Here is a 27,002-nt window from a genome sequence, read left to right on the forward strand (position 1 = left end):
CATCAACGAGCGTAGTTTAAAAGCTAGAAATTAAAGGATGTGGAATGAAAATTTTAGACATTTTAGACAAGCTAGTGATGTAATATGGAGATATTTTAAAAACACGTAGCGAACTATCATATCACCACACCAGTTTTTTAATTTTTCACAAGCACAACGAATAAATGCAGCTGTACCAGACAAACACGTAATAAAAGAAAAAGTCCTCCAGGCCTAGTTTTGTAACTTCACACGCCAACGCTCTCATTTAAAACGGGACTTCCCTCTCCTACTTCAGCTTCATGACTCTGCAAAAAGAGAGGGAAGGAGAGGAGAAGTTACTCAGAGAGAGAGAGAGAGAGGTGCTTAAAAACACTCGAGTTTAGAGCGAACAGTTACCATGTCGCCAACGAAACCGGAAAAAAAATTTCCGCCGATAACGGCCTGTAACGGCACGACGCACCAATCTATAGCAGCGGATCTTGATGGCACACTCCTTGTGTCGAGTAGCTCGTTTCCATACTTTATGCTTGTTGCTGTTGAAGCTGGAAGCCTCTTTCGTGGTCTTGTTTTACTTCTTTCACTGCCTATCGTCATCGTGTCTTACCTCTTCATATCTGAAGCCTTGGGGATACAGATATTGATCTTCATTTCTATGTCTGGGCTCAAGATCCGTGATATTGAACTTGTTTCACGTGCTGTATTGCCTAGGTAATTGGAATTTAAATCGCTTAATATCCGGCTTTAATTGAATTAGCTAATTGCTGTTCAATACTAAGTCTTTTTACTACTTCTGGAGTCACTTAATCTCAATATATACTTTATTCATAATTTTTTTAACAATTTTACTGATAAAAAAAAATAAAAAAATTCAAGTGAGCTTGACATGGATTTTGAAGCCTTTTTGGTGAAGAAAAATACAAAGGTCAACAAACTAGTCAATGGACTCTGCATTTTCTTGCGGGTCGAGTCAGCTTTTAATGAAATTGTGTTTAGATTAACAATATTTGGTTTATGGTAGTAGTTTTATCATTAATGCTAACTAACTGAGTTTATTGTCGTGGTAGGTTTTATGCTGCAGATGTTAGATCGGAGAGTTATGAGGTGTTTGATAGGTGCAAGAGAAAGGTGGTGGTGACAGCAAATCCAACTATAATGGTTGAGCCTTTTGTGAAGGATTTTCTCGGTGGAGATAAGGTTTTGGGCACGGATATTGAAGTGAACCCGAAGACCAAGAGGGCTACAGGATTTGTTAAGAAGCCTGGTGTTCTGGTGGGCAAGTGGAAAAAATTGGCTGTTTTAAAGGAGTTCGGAGAGGAAGCACCGGATCTTGGTATTGGTGACCGCAAGACTGATCATGATTTCATGTCCATTTGCAAGGTTTGTGCTTTAATTATCTTTACCTCTCCCAATTTAATGATACCATAATTTTGCAAGTCGAATATATTGCACAGGGAACTTTATCCGCTTAATTGTTCATATGTACTCACTAAAACACTTCTGCATTCGTCGTATAAAAAACATGTTGACCTTTTTGCCAATAAACTAATCACATGTTATAGAAGAAGGTCAATTGTCATAATCATCCTAGTATTTATCTGGCAAGTAACCAAACTATGCATGTAAGGCCTAATTATCATTAAGCATCCCTCTCATGATGGTATCGCACTTGTGCGAAGCATGAGAGAGTAGATTGGGGTGCCTGTAGGTGTTTCTAATGAGACGATGTTAGAATCTTTTTCATTTTTATTAAAGCATAGCTTACTATTTTTGCTGTATTAAAATCATTCATACATGTTTGGGTTATTTGTAATTTCTTTTGCTGCCATTTTAGAATCTTGTTTCTCTGATAAAGATGTAAGTGGTAAATGGCTAAGTAAATCAGGGAAAAATGGAAAAGTCCATTGTCCCCTGGAGCTAATTGTCGGGAGTAAAAAGGTAAAGGTAGTCTTAAAAATAAATAAAAACAAGTGATAAGATTTGCCAAGGGTTGGCCCAAGTCTTTAAATTCACGGGACCCGCAATCTTAACAATTCACCTACCTGCCGGCGTAAGGCTGCCAGCTATGCGATTAGGTAGTCCACTACAAGCATTTATAGCTTTCTTATTAAAATCGGGCCGACAGCCGCTGATATAGTTGAAGAGTATTTGGGCTTGATTTATAGTGGGCCTATCTTTCAATCGCCTCTAGACCCCACAATTGGTTCTGTTTTCTGAGCAGTTTGCTCTTGCTCTTGCTCTTTGCTGCTGGCCCAATCTTAAAGTTCGTATAAAATCCGATATGGTATTTTTTAAAAAGGGTATCGGTGATAATTTTTCTCTATTTCAATTTCTAGTAGAATTGAAATTTGAAGCCTCACTCTTTCTTGTCTCATAGGAGAGTGCAGGGAGATAACCGGGTAGCCAGAAGCAATGAATTAAGTACAAACTACCTGGGAAATGGATAAATTTTAAGCTATCGGCTATAATTTCAATCCGTTCATGTAAATATAGCGATATATATTTTACATCGAACTATAACTAAAATATGTTTTTAATAGTAATGATCTCTCTCTCTCTCTCTCTCTCTCTATATATATATATATATATATATATATATATATATATTATCGTTATTGCTGCTATTTGGTTTCTAACACATATTTACGAAACACACACAAGTGATATGTATATATTCAGGAAATGAGTGTTTCCATCTGGTGCTTCCTAACTTGTGTAAACAGGAGGGCTACATGGTGCATCGCAGCAAATCAGCGACTCCACTACCGCTGGATCGTCTAAAAAATCGTATCATCTTCCATGATGGCCGTCTTGTTCAACGTCCAGACCCACTCAATGCCTTGATCACGTACATTTGGTTGCCGTTTGGATTCATCCTCTCCATCATTCGCGTCTACTTCAACCTCCCACTCCCAGAACGCATCGTACGGTACACATACGAAATGCTTGGCATTCACCTGGTCATTCGTGGGACCCCACCTCCTGCCCCGTCACCTGGGACCCCAGGAAATCTCTATGTTTGCAATCACCGTACAGCCCTGGATCCAATTGTCATAGCCATAGCACTTGGACGCAAAGTCTCGTGTGTTACATACAGCGTAAGCCGTCTCTCGAGGTTTCTTTCACCAATCCCAGCCATCGCTTTGACTCGTGATCGCGCGGCTGATGCTGCAAGAATATCATCCATACTTCAAAAGGGTGATCTAGTGGTGTGTCCGGAGGGAACCACTTGTCGTGAGGAGTTCTTGCTGCGATTTAGTGCATTGTTTGCAGAGTTGAGTGATAGGATTGTGCCCGTGGCTGTCAATTGTAAACAAAACATGTTTTATGGCACGACCGTGCGCGGTGTCAAGTTCTGGGATCCTTATTTTTTCTTCATGAACCCGAGGCCAACTTACGAAGTGACATTCCTTGATCGCTTGCCAGAAGAAATGACGGTCAAGGCTGGTGGCAAATCTTCGATCGAGGTGGCGAACTATGTGCAGAAAGTGTTGGGTGAAGTGTTAGGATTCGAGAACACTGGGTTGACCAGGAAGGACAAGTACCTGTTGCTCGGTGGGAATGATGGTAAGGTCGAGTCAATGTACAATGCCAAAAAATAAAAGGCTGGTTCGTGATTTAACAAGGGAACTCTGGTTAATGGAGGAGTTGATTGGAGGGCTCTTAGTGATCTGCTGTTTTCAAGTCATTGTTTGAGGAAGAATTTAGGTTGTGTCATGCGATATAAAGTTGTTCTGAACGTGTATCTATTTCGAAGTTTAAAATTGAAGAATTTTCAAGAATTGCTTATTGTTCAAAACTGACATTAATATTATAATCGTTTTGAATGTTATTTCGGGTTTTTTACTGGCATGAAAATCTTAGACATGCATCGTCTCATTTCGGTGTTCCATTTCAGACAATTATAATATAAAAAATAATATACTTCAAATATTTATTAACGATGAATCCCATATCTCTGCTCATATATAACACCTAGTTATTTAACCAAGTAATTATTTTCCAAATATATCGTTGATAAATCAACACATGGTTTTGAAAAAAATAATAAAAACAAAATACATAATATAAATATATTGGTAAATTACTTATGGCCACTTAAAAAATTGTTACTATTCAAATCAATAGATTATTTTTTCAAAATATCAATTAATGAGATTTAATAAAATACATGGATAATTAAGTTAGATAAAGTGTAATCAATTTTATGAGTCAAGTAATGTAGATTTTTTGATTTTTTAATAAAAAATCTACATTACTTGACTCATAATAATTAGCTATAATGACTTTGTCACGGAACAAAAATACTAAGGTTCCGTTTGTTTGCAAGAAAGTGGTTTTTTTTTTGGAAAGTGAATTCTGGGAAAGTATTTTTCGATATTTAGTAGTGTTATGAAAAATAAACTGCAAAACACTTTCCAGTGTTTGGTTATGTTATGGAAAATGAACTGGAAAATAATTTATTAATAAATTAATTTTTATTTCAAGTTTATCTATATATATATAAAATATTTAATCACTTACAATTATCATAACCCATTTTTTGACCTTTTTTATTTTTATTATTTTAAAAAAAAGATGATTAAAAATAAAAATAAAATAAATGAAGGATGAATTAAAATTTGGGTTAAGGGCAACATGATTGGAAGTTTAAAGATTTAATTAAACTCTTGACTAGTTTAATTAATTAAATCAAGGGTTTAATTGGAGAATTGATTTAATTAAAATTTAGATTATTTTAATTAATAAAATCAAGAGTTTAATTGAAGAATTAATAAGTTTGAGGACTTAATTAAATTTTGATTTAATCAAAAACCCAGGACTGTTGTGTAAATGGCGTTATAACTCAAGGATTCAATTGAATTTAATCCAAGGGCACAATTAGAAATCAATTATTTCTGATTAGGGTCCCAATTGTTAAGTTTACACTGTCTAAGGACTAAATTGAAAAACAGCCATGCCCAAGGACACAACGGCCCCGTTTTTGGAGCATTGTTCATCGCCTCCTACGCTTGCGCGGATGAAGCTTGTTCAACAGGGAAATCTGCTGCAACAAATCTGGTCATGGACCATATCTGAGAAAACGCAAGAGGAGGAAGAACAACAGGTGATGAATAAAGAGGAGAGGAATTAAAAGGAGCCGAAAATCAGAGAAAAAACCCAGAATAACATAGAAGAGTAAATGAAAAGCAGAAACATAAAAGCCTGCCAATCATCGTCTTCGCCACAGCACCTGAACCAGCAAAACAGAGGAAGAAGGGCAGGGGAAACAGGCCAAGAACCACAAAAAAATGGAGGACGAACAGTGACAATAAAAAGAAGAACTACCTGAGAGAACTGACTTCGTCTTCATCTTCAGGAGCAGCAGACCACAAGTAATCTCCTCTTTGCATTTTAATTCACTGCTATAGTAGCAGTGAATTATAATTCACTTGCTATTGTAGCAAGTGAATAATAATTCATCACCCAGCTGTATTCTCGTTGAACAGCTGATGGTGTGTAGAAAAAAGGAAAGTGTTTTCCTTTATTTAACAGAAGGAAAACACTTTTCTTTGGCAACGTTATTATTTTTAGGTTGACTGGAAATTCATTTTCCTTTGACTATTTTTTTCTTTATTGTAGCCAAACATAGAAAAAAGCAGGAAAGTGAATTCCAGGCAATCAAACAGGGCCCAAGGTCAGTTTTGAAGGAGCCCAAAAGAGAATGAAACCTGAATGATATATGGACCACAATTCAAACAGAGTCCACTGGAGCTCCGTCAACCACAACTAGTCGAGCACCGTTCCAAAAAGATGATCGCGCCGGAGGACAGCTGGGCCTTGGGAATTCATTTTCTAATGCAGGAAAAAGATGTTAAAAAAAGACAGCCTATAAAATTTGAAAATAATTTGGAAGAAATAGTTCTTTTATAATATAATGTGGTTGAGAATTTGTTAAATCTGATGCCTTAGCGAAGATTCCCCTCGTCACATCACCATAATTTAAATATTTTCCACTTGTCAAAATTATGAAATTCCACGTCCTTGACAACCATTTCCATTCCCTAATTTCCAATAATAAAAACACCATCATCTCCATTTTTTGGTAGCTTTTCTTGATTTTTTTTCAGTTGGAAATTATTTTTAAATGTTTTATATTGATTTAATACGTTAATATTAAAAATAAAATTTTAAAAAATAAAAAATATTATTTAATATATTTTAAAGTAGTTCATATTTTTCCATTTAACATTCCAAAATCACCATACTACCATCCCTTATTTACAAACTCTAGCCAGAAAAATCCACATCCATTTCCACTTGCGTGGAGGGGTATCTAAATAATTTTGGCAGTTTCTATTGGGAACCTCTCCTTCACGAGGATGACATGACACGTGTCAATCTCTCCACCCTCATTTCCGTGTATATACACCACTGAGATTTTTCCCGCTTTTGAAAAATAAATAAATAAATAAATAACCGTCGAGAAAATCTTCAATCTCGTTATCCTCTCTGGACTAAAAGACCAGAGCTTGGCAAGAAGAAACTAAAATACGGTGTCTTATTTCGAAATTCAACCTTCCATCTTTGTGCTCTCGAATGCTATAGTTCTCTGCTAGCTCCTGTCAGTTAGTTAAAGGTTTTTGAGCAATGGCTATCGGTGGCTTCATTTCGAACCGGAATTTCGGTTCTTTTATAGGCTCAGGTGGGCTTTCTTTCTTTCTTAACTTAAACCTCTGTTAGTTTATTTTTCATTTTTTGAACTTATCTTCACTTTTATCTGTTCAATTTTATTTTTTTTGTGTTTGTCGCGTGAGGAGTTTGGAACTGCATTTTTTAGTATATTTTTGCAAGCTTTAATTTCCTGCTATGAAATGTGATGCCTTTATTTTACTGATTTAGAATTTTGTAACTGAATTTTTTTTTGGGATTTGAATTCTAATTTGAAGCGGAGAAGGCTGTGTAAAATTATTGAAAGAAATCTCTACGTAATATATTTACATGTGTGAGTGTGTAATCAGCTTGAAATCAAGTTGCATGCAATTAGTTATTGATTTTTTTCTGCATATTTATTATTGATCACTGATGAATTTTGTCTATATGTTGGATTTACAGCTAAATTATGTGAAGTTTTTAGAATACTTATCAATGCAACATTTCCTTTTTTCAGAACTTGAGTCTAGCAAGGAATTGAGACTATAGCATGCCAATTGAATTATAACTCATTTGCTTAGATAAACAATTGATTCAAACTATTTAGTGCTTGCTGAGTTGGTTAGTTGCCCATTTTTCCTTTACCTTATAGCACCATCTGCTGCTTTTGTTTTCTTCAACGTTAAATTGTGCATATAGCTGAAACTTTATGTTAAATGCTGCTTGATCAAAATTCTTTTAAATTCTATCTGCATCGATATGGTTTTCAAGGGGAACCTGTTTCATTGAGTTTCTGATATTGTCAGGCAAAGTTTTCCCAACAGGAAGAGCCATTTCAAGTCATAGAGGAGAGCGATTAGGCATTGCTTCTGCACAGTATGCACAGGGCAGCATCTTCTACGAAAGCTTACATTGCCAAATGGCTAATGGTTTCACTTCTGGATCCTCATGTTCCTCATTTCTTCAAGTTGCTGGTCATTTAGATAAAAAAAATTTGAAACCATTAGCCACTTATCCCCAGCAAAGAAGAGGAAGATGCAAATGTTGTCTCTCTGTGGATCCCTCACTAGGCAGTTGGCTTCGACCAAACAAGGGAAAATGCCAGCATTTCAATCATGTCAAGGCGATTAGAACCCGTACTTATTATAAATCCGAGGAGTATGACATAACAGAACCAGCAGCTGTGGACTCCATGAAGGCAGCAGAGGGGTCAAGTGAGGTTGTTTTAGCATCTTCTTGGTGGGAACAGGTTCCAAAGAGATGGGTGATTGTACTACTCTGTTTTACGGCATTTCTCCTATGCAACATGGACCGAGTGAGCACTTCTTTTAGGTTTTCCTTTCTTTTTTTCATGTCACAGAGGTCTAAAGTTTCTTGATCAAGTAAACATGTTTCATATTCCGTGTGTCAGAGATAAAACGTTCAGGAAGTTAGGTACTTTATTTTTCAAGTAGCTTAACATTCATTTTAGTCGCAAGGTGCCTCAAGCTGCCCTGAGCAATTCAAAGTATTACTGAACTACTTTTGAATTGACACTTAGTTGAGCTATACAAGTTATTTATTGTACTTTGAACCTGTCATCTGAACGTGCTACTTTATTCAAATGCTAATTGTAGGTTAACATGAGCATTGCCATACTTCCCATGTCACAAGAGTTCAACTGGAACAGTGCCACGGTTGGTTTAATTCAGTCCTCATTTTTCTGGGGCTATCTACTGACTCAGGTATGCTCTGGAGAACAAGACTATGTGAAAGATACATGAAAAATGACCGTTTTTATTGCATTAGCATGTACTCGTGGTTATAATTGATCTGCACTTGTTTCAAAGTATACTTATGTTTTCCCATCTCAAGAACCAGTAACTGGAAAAAAATTCTCCCAGTTCATTATCTAAACTTAACACTTCATTTTTGTGGCACATAGATTGTTGGAGGCATATGGGCGGATAAAATTGGTGGAAAGCTAGTTTTGGGTTTTGGAGTGGTTTGGTGGTCAATAGCTACAATACTGACGCCTATTGCGGCAAGAATTGGGCTTCCTTTTTTGCTTATAACACGTGCTTTCATGGGGATCGGAGAGGTTGGTTTGTTTGTATTTTTTGCCGACATAATTCTAATATTTATAAGCATTTTGATACTGCAAAAGAAGAAAAACTCAATTAGATGAATGATTTTAATCTTGGTATCCATTATGAAATTTAAATCATGTTTTCACTGCTTTCCTTCTCTGTGATTGCTATAGTGTCTTAAGCTAGTATCGTGTGATACTTTATCTGTTAATTGTTTTTTGGTTCTTAAAAAAGATAAAGAAATGGGAATTTTATCTCTTAATTTGATTTGCTTTGAATCAACTCATTTGCATTCAAAAGGGTGAAGTTAGCTTTTTGGCAAGCAGATAGAGGATTTTCATCTTATGATTTGCTTTGTTGTACAGGGTGTCGCTATGCCTGCCATGAATAACATTCTTTCCAAGTGGATTCCGGTGTCTGAGAGAAGCAGATCACTTGCCCTAGTATATAGTGGGATGTATCTTGGTTCTGTCACAGGATTGGCTGTCTCTCCCATGCTAATCCATAAGTTTGGGTGGGCATCTGTCTTCTACTCATTTGGCTCCCTTGGAAGTATCTGGTTTGCATTATGGATAAAAAAGGCAAGTATATGCTTCTTTAAGCTGTTTTTTTCAGTAAATTCTAATTCTATGTATGGTTCATAGAAGTCACTAGACAAAATATGAAGAATTAACGACACTAACTGACAATTATATGCATACACTTTATGGTGGTGCAATATCCAGTAGAACAATTTTGTCTGACTTGATTGAATGGTCTTTCACATTAGGCCAAAATAACCCATTACCACCTTATGATGTGATGTTGATTCTATGAAATGGAATAAGAAACGATCTATTTCTTCTACCCCATATTTATAATCATTTCACTGGTGATAGTATGCAACCTGAAACTTTATGAGAGGGGGCTTGACTGGTGATAGCACATATTGAAATATGAAAACAATGGTTGTATGTAGAACTTCTTATAGCAGTGGCACTGCATGGAACTGAACTTTGAAAACTTTAAGCTGCTTTTATTAATTTTTCTCCAGGCATATAGCTCACCGAAGGAAGATCCAGAGCTTAGTCCGCAGGAAAAGAAGCTTATCTTGGGTGGCAATGTAGCAAAGGAACCTGTTTCAGTCATTCCTTGGAAGTTAATATTATCAAAAGCGCCTGTTTGGGCTCTCATCATTTCTCACTTCTGTCATAATTGGGGGACCTTTATTCTCTTAACGTGGATGCCTACATACTACAATCAGGTAATTGATCCACTGCAAGATTGCTGAACTTATTTATAGATGTGCGATTTCAGCTAATCCACTATCTGAACAGTATAAATTTGTAATAACCAAGTCACGTGCATCCCAACAGGAAAAAAATCCGTTTCCTACAGTTAGATATCAGTACCCTTTTCTTTCTGTTGATATGTATTATTTAGAATCATGAATAAACTTATTTATATCTTCTTTCCATTTATGATTGTTTTGTCAGGTTTTGAAGTTTAATCTCACTGAATCAGGCCTATTATGTGTCTTGCCATGGTTGACCATGGCTGTTTTTGCAAATATAGGAGGATGGATTGCCGACACACTTGTGAGCAGAGGTCTATCTATCACAACAGTTCGGAAGGCAAGGACTAAATATTGCTCTTATTCTTAATTGTGTTTAGGTACTATCAGGCTGTAATCACTTAGATATATGCTATTGGCAGTGACTAATAATCCTATTATGGTGAGGAGGATTCTAAGTTTCTAAGAACATTGGTGTTCTGTGTGTTTTCCGATGAGAAAAGGAGCAGTAGGTCTATGCACTTATATGTCACATACATCCAAACTGCATTAGTGTTGTCCAAGTGGCTTTTGCCATTTTGCCTTAATGGTAGTACGGAGAGGCCATACTAATGCCACGGCTTTAACCATATGAATGGTTCTCATTGACAAATAAATTTACTTGCTATATGGATTAAATATAAGAGCATGCAATTAGAATTGGATCTTTAGGCGCACAACCGAACTAGAAGTATCTATATGGGATTCTTCTGTATTTCTCATCAGATGAAGTAAATAATTTGATTAGATTTAATAAGCTCAGAGCAGTAGTGCTGCACTCCTCTTTTTTTGCAATACTTTCTGCTACCAGGTTTTCATTAAGTCAAGTTATGGTTGCTCCAAAATTTGTGAACATTACAGATCATGCAATCAATTGGGTTTTTAGGCCCAGCCTTCTTCCTTACGCAGCTCAGCCACGTCAGGACTCCTGCTATGGCTGTACTCTGCATGGCATGCAGTCAGGTTTGTTCTAGAGCAATGCCACCTTCACCAGTTTCATTCATCTTCTAATATTTGTTTTGCTGACTATAACATGGATATTAAGACCTTCCAATCCAATATAGCGTAAAAATGGTGGTCTCTACTTACTGTTTTTAAAGAATTAATGAAGAATTGTCTGTGAATCCCATCATGTGCTATCGAAGTATTTGAATTTGAAGTGCTATGTTAAGTTGAATCGAATTCCAACTAATTGAATTTGAAGATTCACCCTGCTCGCATGACTGATACCGTCCTGAACTGTTTTTTCATGCTCTGATTTAATGGAAGCATATAGGTTCTAATTGAGCATTAAGTTTAATGTAGAATGAGGATGTGTTACAAGAAGTCTAAACACCTAAAGGAAAGACTAGTTCACCTCCTTTTATGCGGTGTTTTAAAGCTGGATATGGGTTTCTTGCCATTATAGATATCTTCACTCTTCTCTTCTCGCTTTCTGGTCTTCTTCCTCTTCCATTTGTTCTTTCTTTTTCATTTCTGAAAGGCAAACCCATAAGCATCTCCACAGACACCAAATTAAGTGGGAAAATCAAAAGAGAGAGAAATTAATCTGTATGCATGAGCACAAACGAACTTCATAGGCCGTGAAATACCACCATGAGGGAGGACAAACACCCCTGCATTTTATTTTTTTGAAATGAGATGAAAATGCAGAAAACAAACGAATTAAGGGCAGAAAATAGAAAATAGAATTCATTGGTCCATATGTGTCTGCAAGCAGGTGGGAAATATAAAATTAGGATGATCTCTTATTTTGTAGAAATCTTGGATAAACTCACCTTGGTATACTTTGTTGATGACAGGGGTCTGACGCTTTCTCACAGTCTGGTCTCTATTCCAATCACCAAGATATTGGCCCCCGTTATGCTGTGAGTCATTGCAATCTTTTGTATGAGTAGATGTTAATACCTTTAATTGTGATTTTCTAAATGCTTTGGCCCCATTGGTATTTGTTCATTGACGAAAGGATTGTACTTGTTTTCTGATGGCCTATTCTGTATTTTTTTTTTCACACTTCAGTAACCAGAAAATCACTGTCTTCATCTATGTAGAAGTTGTGTACAAACTTGAATAAAGCAGTCAAAAGTAAGCTAATAAAATTTCAATTACAGGGAGTTCTGTTAGGACTATCAAATACTGCAGGAGTGCTCGCAGGTGTCTTTGGTACCGCTGCAACTGGATACATACTCCAAAGAGGTAAAACACTACTACAAGCAAGTTAACTCTTTAACTCTTCATCTGTTGTGGGGATTTTCAATTCCTTAATTTTGTTTCAAATTTTGCTGCTTACTTCTCATTCTCTGTCTCTGCAGGATCTTGGGATGATGTGTTTAAGGTGGCCGTCGCGCTTTATATCATAGGCACATTAGTCTGGAACCTTTTTTCAACTGGAGAGAAAATTCTTGACTAGAATAATATAAGAATGGGGAAAGATGCCATCTACATGACTAAGGAGGCCAAAGTATATAGCGACAGGAGCACCGAAAAAAGACATATTTAGCACACGTGCGAGGATAAAAGTCCTGATGAATAATTAAAGGCTACGATGACCCAATGCATCGAAGTTTTCCTACCATCTCTGAGGCCCTTAATATGCTGCAGACATGTTTTGGGGTTGGTTTAAAAACCTTTTCATAGGTTGATTTCCTTTTCTTTCCTTGTCAAGAAAAATGTCCTCTCCTCTCCTCTCCTCTCCTCTCCTTTCCTTTGCATTAATACATGTTTACAAGGTTCTGATGTAGAGGATGGGCAATTTTTGCTCATATACCTATACCATGCTCCAATCGCTTGTCATCCGCTTAAGAAAACTCAATATAAATCTCAACTTTGTAAGAGAACCAGAGAGCAGAACTACTCCCAAGTCCCGAATAAAATTGACAATACAAACCGTGAAATAATTTCGAGTAATTATTTGCCAAAACTAACATGATGAGGTTCTTCGTTGTTATTAATTGTAGCTGGGCCTATGTATGGCTTATATGGAAGACTTGGTCCACCAGCAATTTCTCCAAAAGGAGACTTGTAGAGCCGAAGCCGAGCTAATAATATGGAGCTAATGGTGTAGCGGTAGCCTGTACGCCGTGCTATTTGCTTCCAAAGCGCCTAATTTCCATGTCTGGGTTGCTTACCGCTACTGGCAGAGTAAAGCGCATATGATGTGTATTTGCTATTTGGTATTGTCAGGGGTGCTTCTTGTTACACAGGATCCCAGTTGAAGGAACCTTTCAATTCCTTGGGAATTGGCTCAGCTTGGACCGTTAACAAACTCCTGCAGTAGAACGTAAGATTTTCAGAAAGAAGGGAAGATAGAAAGTTTCCCTGTTATATATATATATTATGATCCATGGAATTTTAGCTAGAGAATCATACTCCCATACATTCTCTTCCATGTTTTGCAGAATCTTTTCCAATTTACAGCTTCTGAGCACCTTCCACTGACTGGTTTGATTGATTCCGGTCCCTATTTTCTTTGTGAACAAAATATATAATTAATTAGTGTTTGGGTGCTGATTTCGAAGCAAGTACAGTGTACATAGACACATAAATTATCGGTGAATAAAAGTTTAGTATATAAATTATTATAAAATAATATAAATTATATTTTAAAATTTTATTTAATAATTTAAATTATTAGATTAAATTAATTATTTAATATGATATCAAAACAAGTGGTTATAAATTCAAATATCATCAATCTTATTTATTTAATAAAAATTAAATATAAGATAAGGCGAGTCTGTATAAATTTCAAGTTTAAAGGGTTTTTATTTAAAAAGATGTATTAAAGAATAATATAAATTTTATTTAATAATTTTAAATTTTAAATTAAAATTATTCTTTATCATAGCTTTTTCCCCCACCGGTGGCTGTAGCCAGAACATATATTATCCAGCCACTAAGCCAGAAGGTGCTGTCTTAATATAAGTTGAGAATAGTGAAAGGATGCAAAGCACGAGCACCACCTTTTAGTTTGTGAAAGCTAATAGTCGCAGAATCAGTATCAATTATCACGCATCAGCTGGTGTACATAGATCACGTAATAATATTGAATGAGAGAATGGACAAGCAGGAATTAAGCTCATTAATTGAGCTAATTAATAATGAAGCATTTCCATCACTATATATGAGCATAACTAAGTAATCATTTTCATAACCTTTAGCACTTACAAAAAGACCATTAAAATAAATAAATATAATGAAGTAGAATTACACTTGAATTACAAACAAGAACACAAAGAATCTCTTAATTATAAAAATTTGCAAATCAAAGGTTTGCTCTAATTGTAAAAATTGAAGTACGGACGGGTTAAAAACACCCACTCCCTTTCTCTCTCTTTTATGAAAGCTAAATTAATTTGAAGCAATAAATAATAAAGTCGATGATGATTATGCCATCAACAATATTGTATATAGATAGCTGGGAGAAGCTCTACCCTCTTGCGCGCGTCCTGTGAGAAACATTAATCAGAAATGGCCCACCTGATGAAAATGAAAGCAAATATATGCCCTTTAATTTGTCTCTCTTGCTTCACATGGAGTACCTTCACCTTCTTAAATACACATCTCCAAATCCACCAAAACCTTTAAACAACCCCAACCACCGCTCCCTTCCCAGCAGCACCTTCACTAGCGCCGTTACACCCACCACCGTTATATCTAACGGCAATTGCCTCATTCTTCCCATGCAGCAACTGACGTGACTCTCCTTCTTTACTCTTCTGTATTATTCTTGCCGCGGTACCCTCCAGATCCCTCTTATGCACATTAACTTTAAGCCCGTGTTTCATGAACAATGTTAATGACATCTTTTGCTCCACCTTGTGACCCTGAACAACTGAGAGACGGTGGCGTAACAGCACCGCCGCCGCCACCGATTTCATCTGAAGATAAGCCAGGTCTTTCCCTAAACATATTCTAGGGCCTGCATTGAATGCCACGAACTTGTATGAATCATGCATGATGAATTTTTTCCCATCAGAGGACAACCACCGCTCTGGCTTGAATTCCAAGCAATCTTCGCCCCATGTGGTCTTCATCCTCCCAGATGCATATATAGAATAGGTGACCGAAGATCCCGCCGGCACAAATGTACCATCTGGCAACACATCGTCGGCAACTACATGCTTTGAGTCCTGAGGCACCGAAGGGTAAAGCCTTAGGGTTTCTGATAAAGCCGCTTTTAGATATATCAAACTGTCTCCTTCTTCGAACCCTAACGGCTCGTCAACCCATTTTGTCACGTCATCACCACGTGTCTTGATCAGGACCGTGCAAATTTCATGCAAGATTTTCTCCTCCACCGATGGGTTTTGGGTGAGGAGCCAAAAGAACCAGCACAACGCCACTGATGACGTGTCACGTCCAGCAAGGATAAAATTGAGTGCTACGTGTTGAAGGAAAGTGTCTGAGTAGGATTCCTTCTTCATGAATCTTGACAGCAAATCATCATGTGGAATGTTACGATCCTTTTGTTGATTCATTAACTCTTTCTTACGTGCATCAATAACGCTGGTCAGGTAATCGTCAAGCTGCGTTAAGCTTCTGTTCAAGCTGACTTCCAAGCCAAGTCGAAGCCATTTTTTCAGCTTCCACAAAACTTCTGGCAAAATGAATCTCTGAAGTGATGCTTCAGTGGCTCGGTCGAAAGCTGAAGCAAAGCTGTTCTCAGGAAGCCCTGGTGCGCACGTCTGCGGGTCCTTGCCAAAAGCCAAACCACAAATGTTGTCGAACGTGAGCCGAAGTAACAAGTCTTGGAGATCAACCTGCTCGCCTTTGAGCTGAGCTGTTTCAAGGACTGGGCAGAACCTCAACTTGATGGCTCTACTCACCCACCGAGCCATGGCTTGGCGCAGAGTCCTGGTGGTGAACTCCAGTGCGGCAGTCTTACGCTGGAACAGCCACGTGTCACCGTCAGAGTTGAAGATCCCTTCACCAAGAAGGTCATGGAACACAGCTTGCCATGTGGGTCCCTTTGGGTAATTGTCGAACCGGGTCTTCAAGAGGTGCTCTATATTTCTCGGGTCGCACGTGACAGTCACGAGGCCTTGCTTCTTGGCTAAAAAGGGAATTGCACAGATGCAGGTCTGGTACGTACCGCCACACGCGCGGAGGTTGTCGTAGATCCAGTCATGCAAGCGGTCACAATTCTCGATCAAGCCAGGAAGACTGCCCAGTAAGGGATACACACGTGGGCCCTTTAGCGACCGCGAGATGAATGTTAACCACAGTTGATAAGTAATTACGGCAGCAAAAAGAAGTAGAGCTGTAGACATATCCATGACTGTATATTGAAAGATAAGAGGACAAGCTCAGGCAAGAACCTGCTACAGTTCAAGCTAGGGTATTGCTAACAAGAAACTTATCTTAAGAACAACAAGACTGGAGTTGAAATGTGAGAAATCTTGAAACAGAGAAAAACCAAGATTACATAGCAATATCGTGCATGATGAAAGCAAACTTAAGCATGGGCCGGTGAAAGAAACAGGCGATTGTATAAATAGGAAGAGAAGGAGGAGGGGCCGGGAGCTAGAGTTATAAACAAGATAGGGAAGTGAGGGTGTAGTACAGAGTGGAGAGAGACAGAGAGGGGATTTATAGGTGAAATGAATTGAAAGCAATTATTAAGGCCAGACTGGTTTCTTGGAATATTGCACCATCTCTCTCTTGAACAATCTAATGCATATGCAGAGCAATAAATATGCCCTGAGAGGTCGTTGAGGTTTTGAAAGATAAAAAGGAAATTAAGGCACGATGATCACTTAATTTCCCACAGGAAACTACTCTAGCAACCCCTCAGATGACTTCTCCATCTATGTCGAATAAACTCTCTACACGCCACCTAATTTTGCAGGCAAGGGGAGGGGCGCCCGGGTCGTCAATAATTCAAGCATTGAATGAAGAGAAGTTATTGAGATTGGTTGAGGAACTAAAAGAGGAGACGCAAGAACAGTGATGAGTGAAATCATGTATAAAATAAAGGGGGATCACACGAAATATGTGTAGCAAATATCAGTCTCGGCCCTTAAAAGAAGCATGCATGGCTTGTTGTGTATTTTGATAAGACGATCATCGGAAAACTACTTCGGTGGTTTTACAATAATAATTCCAGCTATCTTTATAAGGAGTCTTAAATGAAAATGGGTTTGTCATGTGGGCTTCTGGTTAGGGTTCGGTGAGCAACCCCGGCCAACAATTTATAACGTGATATTGAATATTGTACTTAATTTATAGCTTCGATACCTTTTTTTTTCTTTTCTGGATGAATTTTCTTTTCTTTCCCTTCCTCATCCTCATCTAGTGTTTCTTTTTCTTTCTTTCTGTCGGTATATGAGCCGATAAAAAAAAATAAAAAAATTATGTGATTCATCACACGGTTTTGACCCTACTGCCGGTATATTAATGCTTCTTATGATAAAAAAAGGTGTGCCCCGTAGTGCCTGCCTTTGTGGCATTACCAGTGTGCTGTGCTTTGTAGCATTGATAAAAGTCAAATCTACTGATCACCTGAACTAGGCAGGTGGCATTACCAGTGTGCTGTGCTTTGTTCTTCTATGAGTTCAATGCAAATGGTTTTTGGAAATGAAAAAAATTAAAAAAAAAAACTAAAAAAATAAAGGATTTTGATATAACTTTATTAAGTAGTATTACCAAGTGTGGTAGCGGTTGATTTTAAAAATATTTTTTATTTAGAAAATATATCAAAATACTTTATTTTTATTTTTAAAAAATTATTTATGATATCAGTACATCAAAACGATCTGAAAAAATATAAAAAAATATTTTGAAGCAAATAAAAAAATTAAAAATTTATTGAAATGCAAAAAAAAATAAAAAATTGAGTTGTTAATTTTGTTATTAGATGATATGTGAGGTTGAGTCCCATGTCTTAAATTAAATAATGAAGAATGGTTATATTTAAATATTTAAATTCTAATTCCATGTCAAGTGAGAAGAAACTTAGAATAGAAGATGATGATGTTATTATTCAATAATTTAATATATATTTCACATTCAGCTCATGTAGAGTCTATATTGACATGCAATAAAAGACACCTAAGAAAACAAATTATGAAATATATTTGATCATTTCATTTGATTAGATTATTAAAATTATTTCTTGATTACCTTGAGTTGTTTAATCCCTTAATCCTTTTAGAAAATAATCAAGAATATTTACCTTGATTATTATCTTAACATTTCCCCCCAAACTCATAATAATTTTAATTTTCATGAGTTTGATATACATTACTTCTATTATCATTGTAGTCTCATATACTTATATTCAATAATTATTATTTTTCTCTAAACATAGCTATTTTTAGTCATTTTTCTCCTCATGGTTGCCACCACATTTCTCTGGCCAAAAAGATTTGATTTTTAAAATGGTCATTTTATTTTAGCTCATTCTTAATCAAATTAATGTATTTTTTTTTATCATGGCTCCTTGGTCATTTTACATCTCGGAGAACTGTCTCTTTTTTTTCTTTTCTTTTTAATGGGTGGTCTCTTTTGTACCATCCTTTTCTCTTGTGCAAGAACTTATTAACTTGCAATAAGTCTATCTTGATTTTTAATGTCTTTCTCATTATGCAAGATTTTAATTTTCTTGGTGGGCATTATCATACTCCACATGATTTTGAGATCTCTCATTATCATGAGTTGATGTACCATTAAAAAAAGGATAGTAGATAAATATTTGATAAAAAATAAAAAGAATTGAAAACAAAGTGTTTTAAAGCAGTCGAATGAACGGCATAAAACCTCCCATCAAAAAAATAACAGTTAATAATTAGAGCAAGATATGATTAATGTCATTCACTATAACAATAAGAAGTTAAAATAAAAAATTATATTATTATTCAATAATTTGATATATGTTTTACATTCAACTCATGTAGAGTTTATACAGTCATACTACAAGACACAAAAGAAAATATAATAAAACAAATTATAGAAAATAGTTGGTCATCTCCTTTAAATGATTGAAATAATTTCCATTGCCTTGAGCTGTTCAATTCCTTAAAATTTCTTTTTTATTGATTGGAAATTAATTAAATGAAGGTTTTAAAAGAAATATTGTCCCAGTTTTGCTTAATTACACACCATGAAGAAGGGGCTGAAGTCATCAAGATAAATATACTATAAAAAAGAAGAAAAAAGTTGACCTATCCTCTGGTGTTCTGATAATTCACCCGTTACAAAAACTATATATAGAAGCTTGAGAATAGATAGATGGACATGAATGTGTGGGAAGGGTACCACATGTTGGTTCACGCCTCACTGCTGGTTGATAGGAGTTGTCCCTTGTGAATATTAATGAAAATATTTAATGTCTCCTGTGATTCAGCACCAAAAGTAAATTAATTTCGAAGAAGAATTCAAGAGCCAGACATAATTATAATACTTACCATATTAAAGAATTGCATACAGGAGCACCCCTCAATCCCAAGTGTTTTCGAGCACTAATTAAATATTCAGCTGAAACACGCCACGTTTGCATATATATTTAGCCTTACTCTTCTTAGTTAGATTTTGTGATTGATTTCTTGTAGCTGGGAGATTATACTGTTATGGAAGAACACAACTCACAGAGCCCACGGATAAGGTGATCGATCGAATGGAAGTTGACTTTTGATCAATAAATATGACTTGATGTTGGAATTGGATCATCCGGGTGGGTTGACATTTTTTTTGCACTGCAGACGATGCATCTGCTGAACCTTAAAATATGAGAGTTAGGTGCACGTGTCATAAAATGCTCCACCTGTTTTAAGCCATTCCCTAGATATTCTCCAATTAACCAAAACACAAGCATGTTCTTGTTCCAGTGTCCATCGTGGAAATGCAGTAGCTTACCAAGAATATAAAAGCATTTAGACGCATACTGATTTGATAACGTTGTTGTTTGATAGAGACTGCATGGGAGATGCATAGATATATAGGTTGCTAACTTAGGTGGAAGGTTGAATTCTGGGGTCATTCTTGATTCCTGTATACACGCAAGTTAGTTAATATCCATTCTTTAATTTATTCGTAAATTATTTTTTAGTTACAATTCATGCTCAAACGCCTATGAATTAGTCTCCTGACTCGTGTTGATCGTTGTTAATTTCCTTATAAAACATCAACTGTTTTCTTCTCCTCTCTAAACCCTCACTGTATATTGGTTTTTTTCTAAGACAATGGCCAGCAACAGTCAACAGGCTAGTTTATAGATTCTCAAGCTAATTCATATATAGTACCATTGATTGGTATTGAATGTCTTGTGCCTAAGATACTGACTCTGGGACGTGTAAATTGGAACTTGGTGCTCCCTTTTCGCGTGAGTGTGCTAGCTAAATCACTAAACTTCAGTTCAATTCTGATAGATATTTTGGGTTAATGCTATCTGATCATTTCCTTTCCCCGGACCCCGCCGGAACTTCGCTTCTGGACATCCTTCGAGGGTTTATATCATTTCGCTAGGCTCGAAATCGTCCCCGCTCAGTCGCTCGCATTAATGATTTGCGCAACAATAGAGACCATGCATGCATATATGTACCGTATTCTTACAGGAAAAAGACATAAATAGTTGATGATAATTAAGTTGCTGACCTACCCTGTCCACAATTAACCAAACTAGAAGGTCTCTTCGTCTGCTAGCTGCGCAGAAAATAACTCGGTTCTTCAAAGGAAGCGGTCAGGCTTTGTCTAGCAACCATTCTCTCACTATCAACACCTGGCTGGCTAGACCATAACCTTCGTAAAAGAACTCCAAGAAGTAACTGCCCTAGTTCGTTTTTAAATCTCTGAATATCAGTTGAATGAGATTACAGAACATTCATGGGAGAATACTTAGAAGCAGCTGGAAGCAGATCTTAATCGATGTTGTATGCGCATGATCATTCATCTTATGTCAAATTACTGTAATTACTATCCAAATGTTTTCCCATATTTCAGACAAATGTAGTAGCATTACATTTGTCCCTTTCAATTGTTAGCTGCATTCACCCACACCTTACGAAATTGATTAGCCAATATGCTTATAAATTATGTTTTTTTTTTTTTTTTGATAGATTATAAATCGAGTTGTTGAACTGAAAATGAAAAGCTACATGCAACACATTTCAAAGAAAATATGAACGAACAGATGAAATTGCTTAACGTAAAGGAAAACCCTTGAAAGTCTTAGACCTAGAACAAAATTTTGTAAATTTGGCAGAAAGAGTCAAGTCTTCAGAGCTGTAGACCGATGCCGCGTTGAATTAAGAATATAGTGGAGAATTAGGTGATCTACATCGGCATTAATTAGCCATACAAAATAGGCCTGAATTTGTATTTGCTGATAAGATTGAATGTAGGACACATTACATTCTTTATTTTCCAAATTTGGTAACCATATTTAGGTAGTGAAAAATTTGAGAGGGAGTTCTTTTATATTAATTATATAACAATGAAATTGATTTAAAAAACAAATTAATATATGTAAACGACAAATTCTACATCATGAAGAAGAACCTAGAGACATCAATACCAAAATACTATCAAGAACCGTTGACCTATGAATCCCCACCCTGCTTATGCTTATTATTGGAAAATTAAAATTTCAAAATTATGATTCTAATTTTCGCTAAATTCCAAGTCATGAAGTGGCTAAAGTCTTCAAGATCAATATATTATCAAGATTCGTTGACCTATCCCCTGCTGTCCCCGTGAATCGCCTGCTGGGAAAACATTACAAAAGCTCGATAGTAGATATATATAGATGCATATAAATGTTAGTCCACGCGTTTCTAAATGGTCGATGAGAGCTGCCCCTTAACTCCAATTAACCAAAATCTTTAACCATTCTGGCAACGCAGTAGCTTACCAAGTAGAATGATCTGACAAAAGGTTGATGAGAATTATTGTTGATCCACTATCTTAAGTCTTGTAGGCGTCTTCATTAGTATTGTGAGAAATATTGGATATAATGGCACTTGATGCTGTATGTTTGTAACAGTTTAACCAAATTGCCAGTGAAGTTCCAAATTTCCCGTGAGTGAAACCCATTGTTTTCTAAATAATGTTGCACGTAATTTTTTGCGAAAACTTTAGTTCAAGATACTAGAGATTTTGGGGTTGATATTATCAGACTATCAGTAGATTTGTTAAAGATTCGCTGTATCTGAAAGCAAATCGTTATTTGGAATATAAAGACAGCATCTACTTGATGATGAAAAAGCAGATGACCTGGTCCAAACTAGAAAGTCTGGTCTGCTAGGCTGCGGAGAAAATAACTCACCCTCGGAGCCGCTTACGATGAATAGAAAACTTCAAAAAGAAAAAGAAAAACCTTTTCAAAATATTTAAAAAAACATTTTTATTTTTATTTTTATTTTTTTATGCATGTATAATTTAAACAATCTTTATTTTACACTTCGAATGTTTTATTTATTAAGTGAAGATAATATAATTAATAAATATATTTTATTTATTCTTGAAGTTTTTTATTAAGTACAGATTTATATAATTACCCAAGTGTCCTTAAGCTTAAACCGGCAATGCCAGCTAGACCACAGTCTTAAAAATGAACTTAAGGCAGTTCCTTCACCTGTTTATGTTTATACACACCAGTAAACAAAGTCAAATTGCTGCAATTACTATCTTGAATATTTCAACATATTTCAGGCAATTGTAGTCTACCAGGCAAGTTTTATTCCTTGAAAAACAAAAATGTCAAGATTCTGGAATGTGAAGCCACCAAAATGCTCGTGGTTCGTACATGCATACATATAAGAAAGGATGGAAGAAGCAATGGGTTAACAATGCATGAATAACAGAGCAAAACTAAGAGCAAAATATTCATTCATTTCCCAGAAACTGATACGCTACTTGATAAGAAAATAATTTTTCCAAATGTCTCTGACCCTCTACCACTGGTTAACTGCATTGATCCCACATCTTAGGATGACCAGCTAACGCATTTAACAATACTGATGTTACGTTTCTGAAATGAATATAAACAAATTAGTCTAGCACAGCTGAGGCTGAGGCTGATCGAAACAGAAATTACACTCAGTAAGACCACTCCTCCCATCATACTTCTATTTGATATATCTTCTATTTTGACAAGATCACAGATTATCGTCTGTACAAGTAATTTGGCAGAGGGAACTTCAGGCTCCTTGCTACCTGCAACCCATTCCATACAGAAAGTGTATAATATATAATGCAATTGCTTAACATGAGAGAATTTTTCAAAAAGTTACCCCTACAAGAAAATTTTGTAAGAAATTTGGGAAAAGATTGAAAGGATACCTTCAAGGCCAAATCTTCAGAAACTGTAGATCTATACCGAGTTGAACCCTCTAAAGGGCAGCTTCCTCCTTTAATAATAAAGTTAGCATTACAAAGGCTCGAAAGTTGCAATAGAACATCAGACATGAGTCCACAATCCCCTCCAACTCTTAAGACATCATTTTCATGTTCCTCTTCATCAAGTGAATCTGCTGCAGAGGTTATACACTGAAATATAGCTAATAACCTCTCCAGTGGGAAAGTTCCGGGCCCTTTCATAAGTAATTCTTGTTCAGCAACTTCCTTCTGTTCCATTGATTTTTCAGAGGCCCTGAGAAGATATTAGATGAGAAAATGCAACTTTTATGACCCTAGAAAGAAATGAAACAAAAAATAAAATGAGACGTTAGTTTTGAGGCTAAAGTAACCAATAAATGTTCCATTCACGGTGAACCCAGTCAACTGGTGTATCTTGATAAGTAGTAGTCAACAAATGCTTCTTTATTAGCAATTCGATGAACAGGAAATGTTTATTAATAACTGAGGAACAGTTCATATACCTATCATTAGCGGTTAATTGACTGCTCACACTAGGCTAATTAACAATCCAGAAGTACACATTCAAAAACTATTGCCGAGTTAACTAGCACTGAGATAAGTACATTAGAAGGAACTGGGCTCCTTTACTTTCCATTTACTACATGGCAGATGACAATCCAAGCACTTTCTTCGTGTGATCAAAAGAGAGCAAAAGAGTAATTCTTAGGAAGATGTAATTTCTATTCTCAGCAATGATATTGAAGAAGTTTAGGTTGAGTTTACTGTTTTCGAGGGAAATTTCCATCCATATATTATAAATTAGAAGAATAAACACTGACCAAAACAATATAAAAGAGTAGTTATCCCGGTAAACAAATCTAAATATTAAAAAAGAATCTTCATGAGGAATTATTTGAGAAGAAAAAGTTAGAGCCAGTAATCTATCAGAATTTAACCACTTACTTCCTTTTTCTTTTGCGACTATCAGATCCCCCAGTTGAATCAAACAAGGATGCATCGAGAGTTGCTGGGTTTCTTGAAGCAAGGAATGCTGAAATGAGAAGATATTTCGCAGAAGTAGACATGTGGAAATCTATCTGAGCAAAATGGTCACTAACTTCTGACTTTCTAGTGCTGCCTTTCTGCCTCGTATCCTTGTTGATTTCAGCTTCAGTAGAAGACTTAGATGGAACCCAGAATATCTCATTTAAGGAAGGGGCAATATGTGGCTTAAAATGACTAAACAACCTTCTCTTCATCTCTTCATTGGGTACAGATGCCAAATCACTCAACGGTTCACAATACTTTCTAAATAATGGTGAAAAAGCAGTTGATAATTCGTCTACTCGTCTAGTAGTTCTACAGAAAGGTCTCAGGACAACACTGTTGACAAGAAGCAGAAAAGGCACATTTATTGATTAGATAACACGTAGCGAAAGATTGAAGTAAAAGACAAAAAGAAAGTGTTTTATGTTCTTACTCAAGAAAGGAGGAATATAACTTTCGATTAGCTTGGTTTCTCATCAAAATTTGACGAAGATCGTCTTCTGTGTATTCAGGAAAATAAACAGGAACATGCTCTGTATATCCCATGTTTGAGTAGTATGTATCCGGAGAAGTATTACTGATAAATATGAGTCCCACCTCATGCATCTTCAAAACATCATAAAGATTAAACATAAAGGGTAATGCACTCGAACTTTTATCCCACTCACGAATAAGCTCCAAGTTATCAAATATCAAGTAGAGCATATTCCCGTTAGGCTTTTCAGCCGATTTATTTGAACCCAATTTCTTCAAACTCCTGAGCTTTTCAATAACACTCGTCAAGTCTTCACGAAGAAAGTTGACAAAATCAGATGGCTTAACACAGCGTTTTGTACTCGAATAGCCATTAGCCGCGTTCTTCTTATGAAGCAACAACTGATTTAAAACCGATTCAAACAAGATCTGCAGACTATAACAAGTACGACAGCTAGCATACACAAAAGGGCGATTGAGGTACCTAAAAATTTGAAGAATGGTACTAGTTTTCCCAGTAGAAGGATCTCCATAAACAAATAATGGAAGCATAGGGGAATTCACCGGACCCAAAAGACGCAAAAGCTCACGAATTTGATTGCCTCTAGCAGGAAAACTAGAAAGCAAATCGTTGAAGCTAAGTTGTTCCCCTCCAAATACAAAGTCATTGAGTGTGGGCTTATAAGGTTTGGTCATTTTTTCTGTTTCAACCTCATTGCTTGTGACGGCAGTTGAAGAAGACAATCGTGTCACTCTTCTAGTGATTTGTGGACTTTCCTCTTTACCCATTTGTTACAAGTTTGCAAGAATCATTTTTTTGTCTGCGGCAACAGATTCTTCTCAAATTTAGCAACAGTTCTAAAACTCACAGAAATACGCAGCAGCAAAACAACCATTAAAGAAAATGAAACCTGATAATCAAAATAAGATTACATAGCTTATTGCTAAATAGGAAAACTACAGATGTAGTTGCATTCTTTTTCTGTTTGAGATAAAGTTGTGAATGAAAAAAAAATAGATATAAAAAAAATAGATCAATTAATATAGGAACTTTTAATTAGAACCAGATAGAGAAAGGCTTGCTGGAAAAGTAGCCTTCTGTTTCCTCCATTTTCTTGGAAACCAGACATAAAAAATGAGAAATCAACGAGAAGAGAAGATGGAAAGTTGAAGGTTACCTGATTGAGAGATTTGACGAGAGAATTTGCTGGGGGGTGGAGAAACGGCGCGTTTCGTTATGATTCGAAACCCTACCGTAGCGGAGAGATGAGGAGAGAGAGAGAGTTAAGAAATGGAAAATGAGAAGCGTTCCCGCCAAAATGCTTGTATCCTGTGGGGTTAAATGCACGATAAGCAAACACGAGCATGCCCATGTAGGCCCAGGGACGCCTACCCTTGATTTTGGACCCAGGAGCTGGTTCATGGGGCCCATACTATTGGGCTCCTTTTAAAAAGCCATTCCTTTATTTAAAATATATATATATACACGCACAAAAATAAAAATTTATATTATGCCAGGAATTTTTCTATATCTTAACTTTAAAAAATATATTTTTTTTTTAATTTGCGATCTCATAACTTGAGTCGTTAGCTCAATGAATTGACTCATAATTTTTTCTTTGTTTTATTTAAAAAATAATAATTATATCCTTCAACATTATATTCGGTTAGGAGATAGTCTTAGTATTTTTCTTATTTGTTTTATGTTGAATAATTTTGTTCTCGTGATTCACATCATCAATTTATAATGTTTACTTAGATTTACTTGAGTTGTTTTTTTAGATATATTTTGTAATTTTATTCATTTAACACTTGGTTTATTAAAGTTATGTTTTGTAATTTGTTTTGATTCGTTTTATACGAATTTATCTCGGTTTCATAATCTAAATTACAAGTTTTCAAGTTAACCAGGTTTAACTTGGACCAATTTAATATATCATTGTCTTGATATTATTTTTCAATAAATACATTTGTTGTCCAGTATATCACCCTTTTAATGTTTTTTAAATGTGTGTCGTCTTATTTGCATCAAATTTCAGGCTTGGTAATTGAAATTTTTTCAAAAAACACATCAAATATATTTTTATATTTTTTGTTAAAAAATGATGTGACATGCAACAAAACACAAGCAAATGATCTAGTTAACAAAATACTAAAGGATATTTGCTAAATTATTGTAGTCACACCCACAA

General features: G+C 36.0%; 4 protein-coding genes across 6 annotated transcripts; 2 read left to right on the forward strand and 2 right to left on the reverse strand.

Moving 5' to 3' along the window:
* The first annotated feature begins 255 nt into the window (after positions 1–255).
* LOC118041638 (probable glycerol-3-phosphate acyltransferase 8) lies at positions 256–3,827 on the forward strand. Its single transcript, XM_035049090.2, has 3 exons — positions 256–690; positions 1,047–1,359; positions 2,703–3,827. Exons 1-3 carry the CDS (start codon positions 380–382, stop codon positions 3,579–3,581), a joined length of 1,503 nt encoding a protein of 500 aa, XP_034904981.1. The 5' UTR covers positions 256–379; the 3' UTR covers positions 3,582–3,827.
* A 2,591-nt stretch (positions 3,828–6,418) lies between these two features.
* LOC118041637 (ascorbate transporter, chloroplastic) lies at positions 6,419–12,733 on the forward strand. Of its 2 annotated transcripts, none has more exons than XM_035049087.2 (11): positions 6,419–6,664; positions 7,419–7,927; positions 8,229–8,336; positions 8,537–8,692; positions 9,047–9,262; positions 9,715–9,924; positions 10,157–10,294; positions 10,855–10,956; positions 11,796–11,861; positions 12,105–12,189; positions 12,306–12,733. In XM_035049087.2, the coding sequence occupies exons 1-11, from the start codon at positions 6,610–6,612 to the stop codon at positions 12,401–12,403; spliced, it is 1,743 nt and encodes a 580-aa protein (XP_034904978.1). In that variant the 5' UTR covers positions 6,419–6,609; the 3' UTR covers positions 12,404–12,733. The 2 variants fall into 2 exon arrangements, with proteins under 2 accessions (XP_034904978.1, XP_034904980.1); XM_035049089.2 differs by having other exon boundaries at positions 7,437–7,927.
* A 1,382-nt stretch (positions 12,734–14,115) lies between these two features.
* LOC118041636 (cytochrome P450 86A8) lies at positions 14,116–17,154 on the reverse strand. The gene has a single exon (XM_035049086.2). The coding sequence runs from the start codon at positions 16,269–16,271 to the stop codon at positions 14,577–14,579; it is 1,695 nt and encodes a 564-aa protein (XP_034904977.1). The 5' UTR covers positions 16,272–17,154; the 3' UTR covers positions 14,116–14,576.
* Positions 17,155–22,822: 5,668 nt separating this feature from the next.
* LOC118041635 (origin of replication complex subunit 5) lies at positions 22,823–26,147 on the reverse strand. 2 transcript variants are annotated; one of them, XM_035049085.2, is made up of 5 exons: positions 25,989–26,147; positions 24,770–25,631; positions 24,253–24,672; positions 23,272–23,581; positions 22,823–23,145 (listed from the first exon to the last, which is right to left on the reverse strand). In XM_035049085.2, exons 2-5 carry the CDS (start codon positions 25,597–25,599, stop codon positions 23,095–23,097), a joined length of 1,611 nt encoding a protein of 536 aa, XP_034904976.1. In that variant the 5' UTR covers positions 25,600–25,631; positions 25,989–26,147; the 3' UTR covers positions 22,823–23,094. The 2 variants fall into 2 exon arrangements, with proteins under 2 accessions (XP_034904976.1, XP_073260478.1); XM_073404377.1 differs by having other exon boundaries at positions 24,770–25,721; positions 25,989–26,124.
* Positions 26,148–27,002: the final 855 nt, after the last annotated feature.

Source organism: Populus alba, chromosome 14, assembly GCF_005239225.2.
Source record: "Populus alba chromosome 14, ASM523922v2, whole genome shotgun sequence".
Classification (NCBI taxonomy): Eukaryota; Viridiplantae; Streptophyta; class Magnoliopsida; order Malpighiales; family Salicaceae; genus Populus; species Populus alba.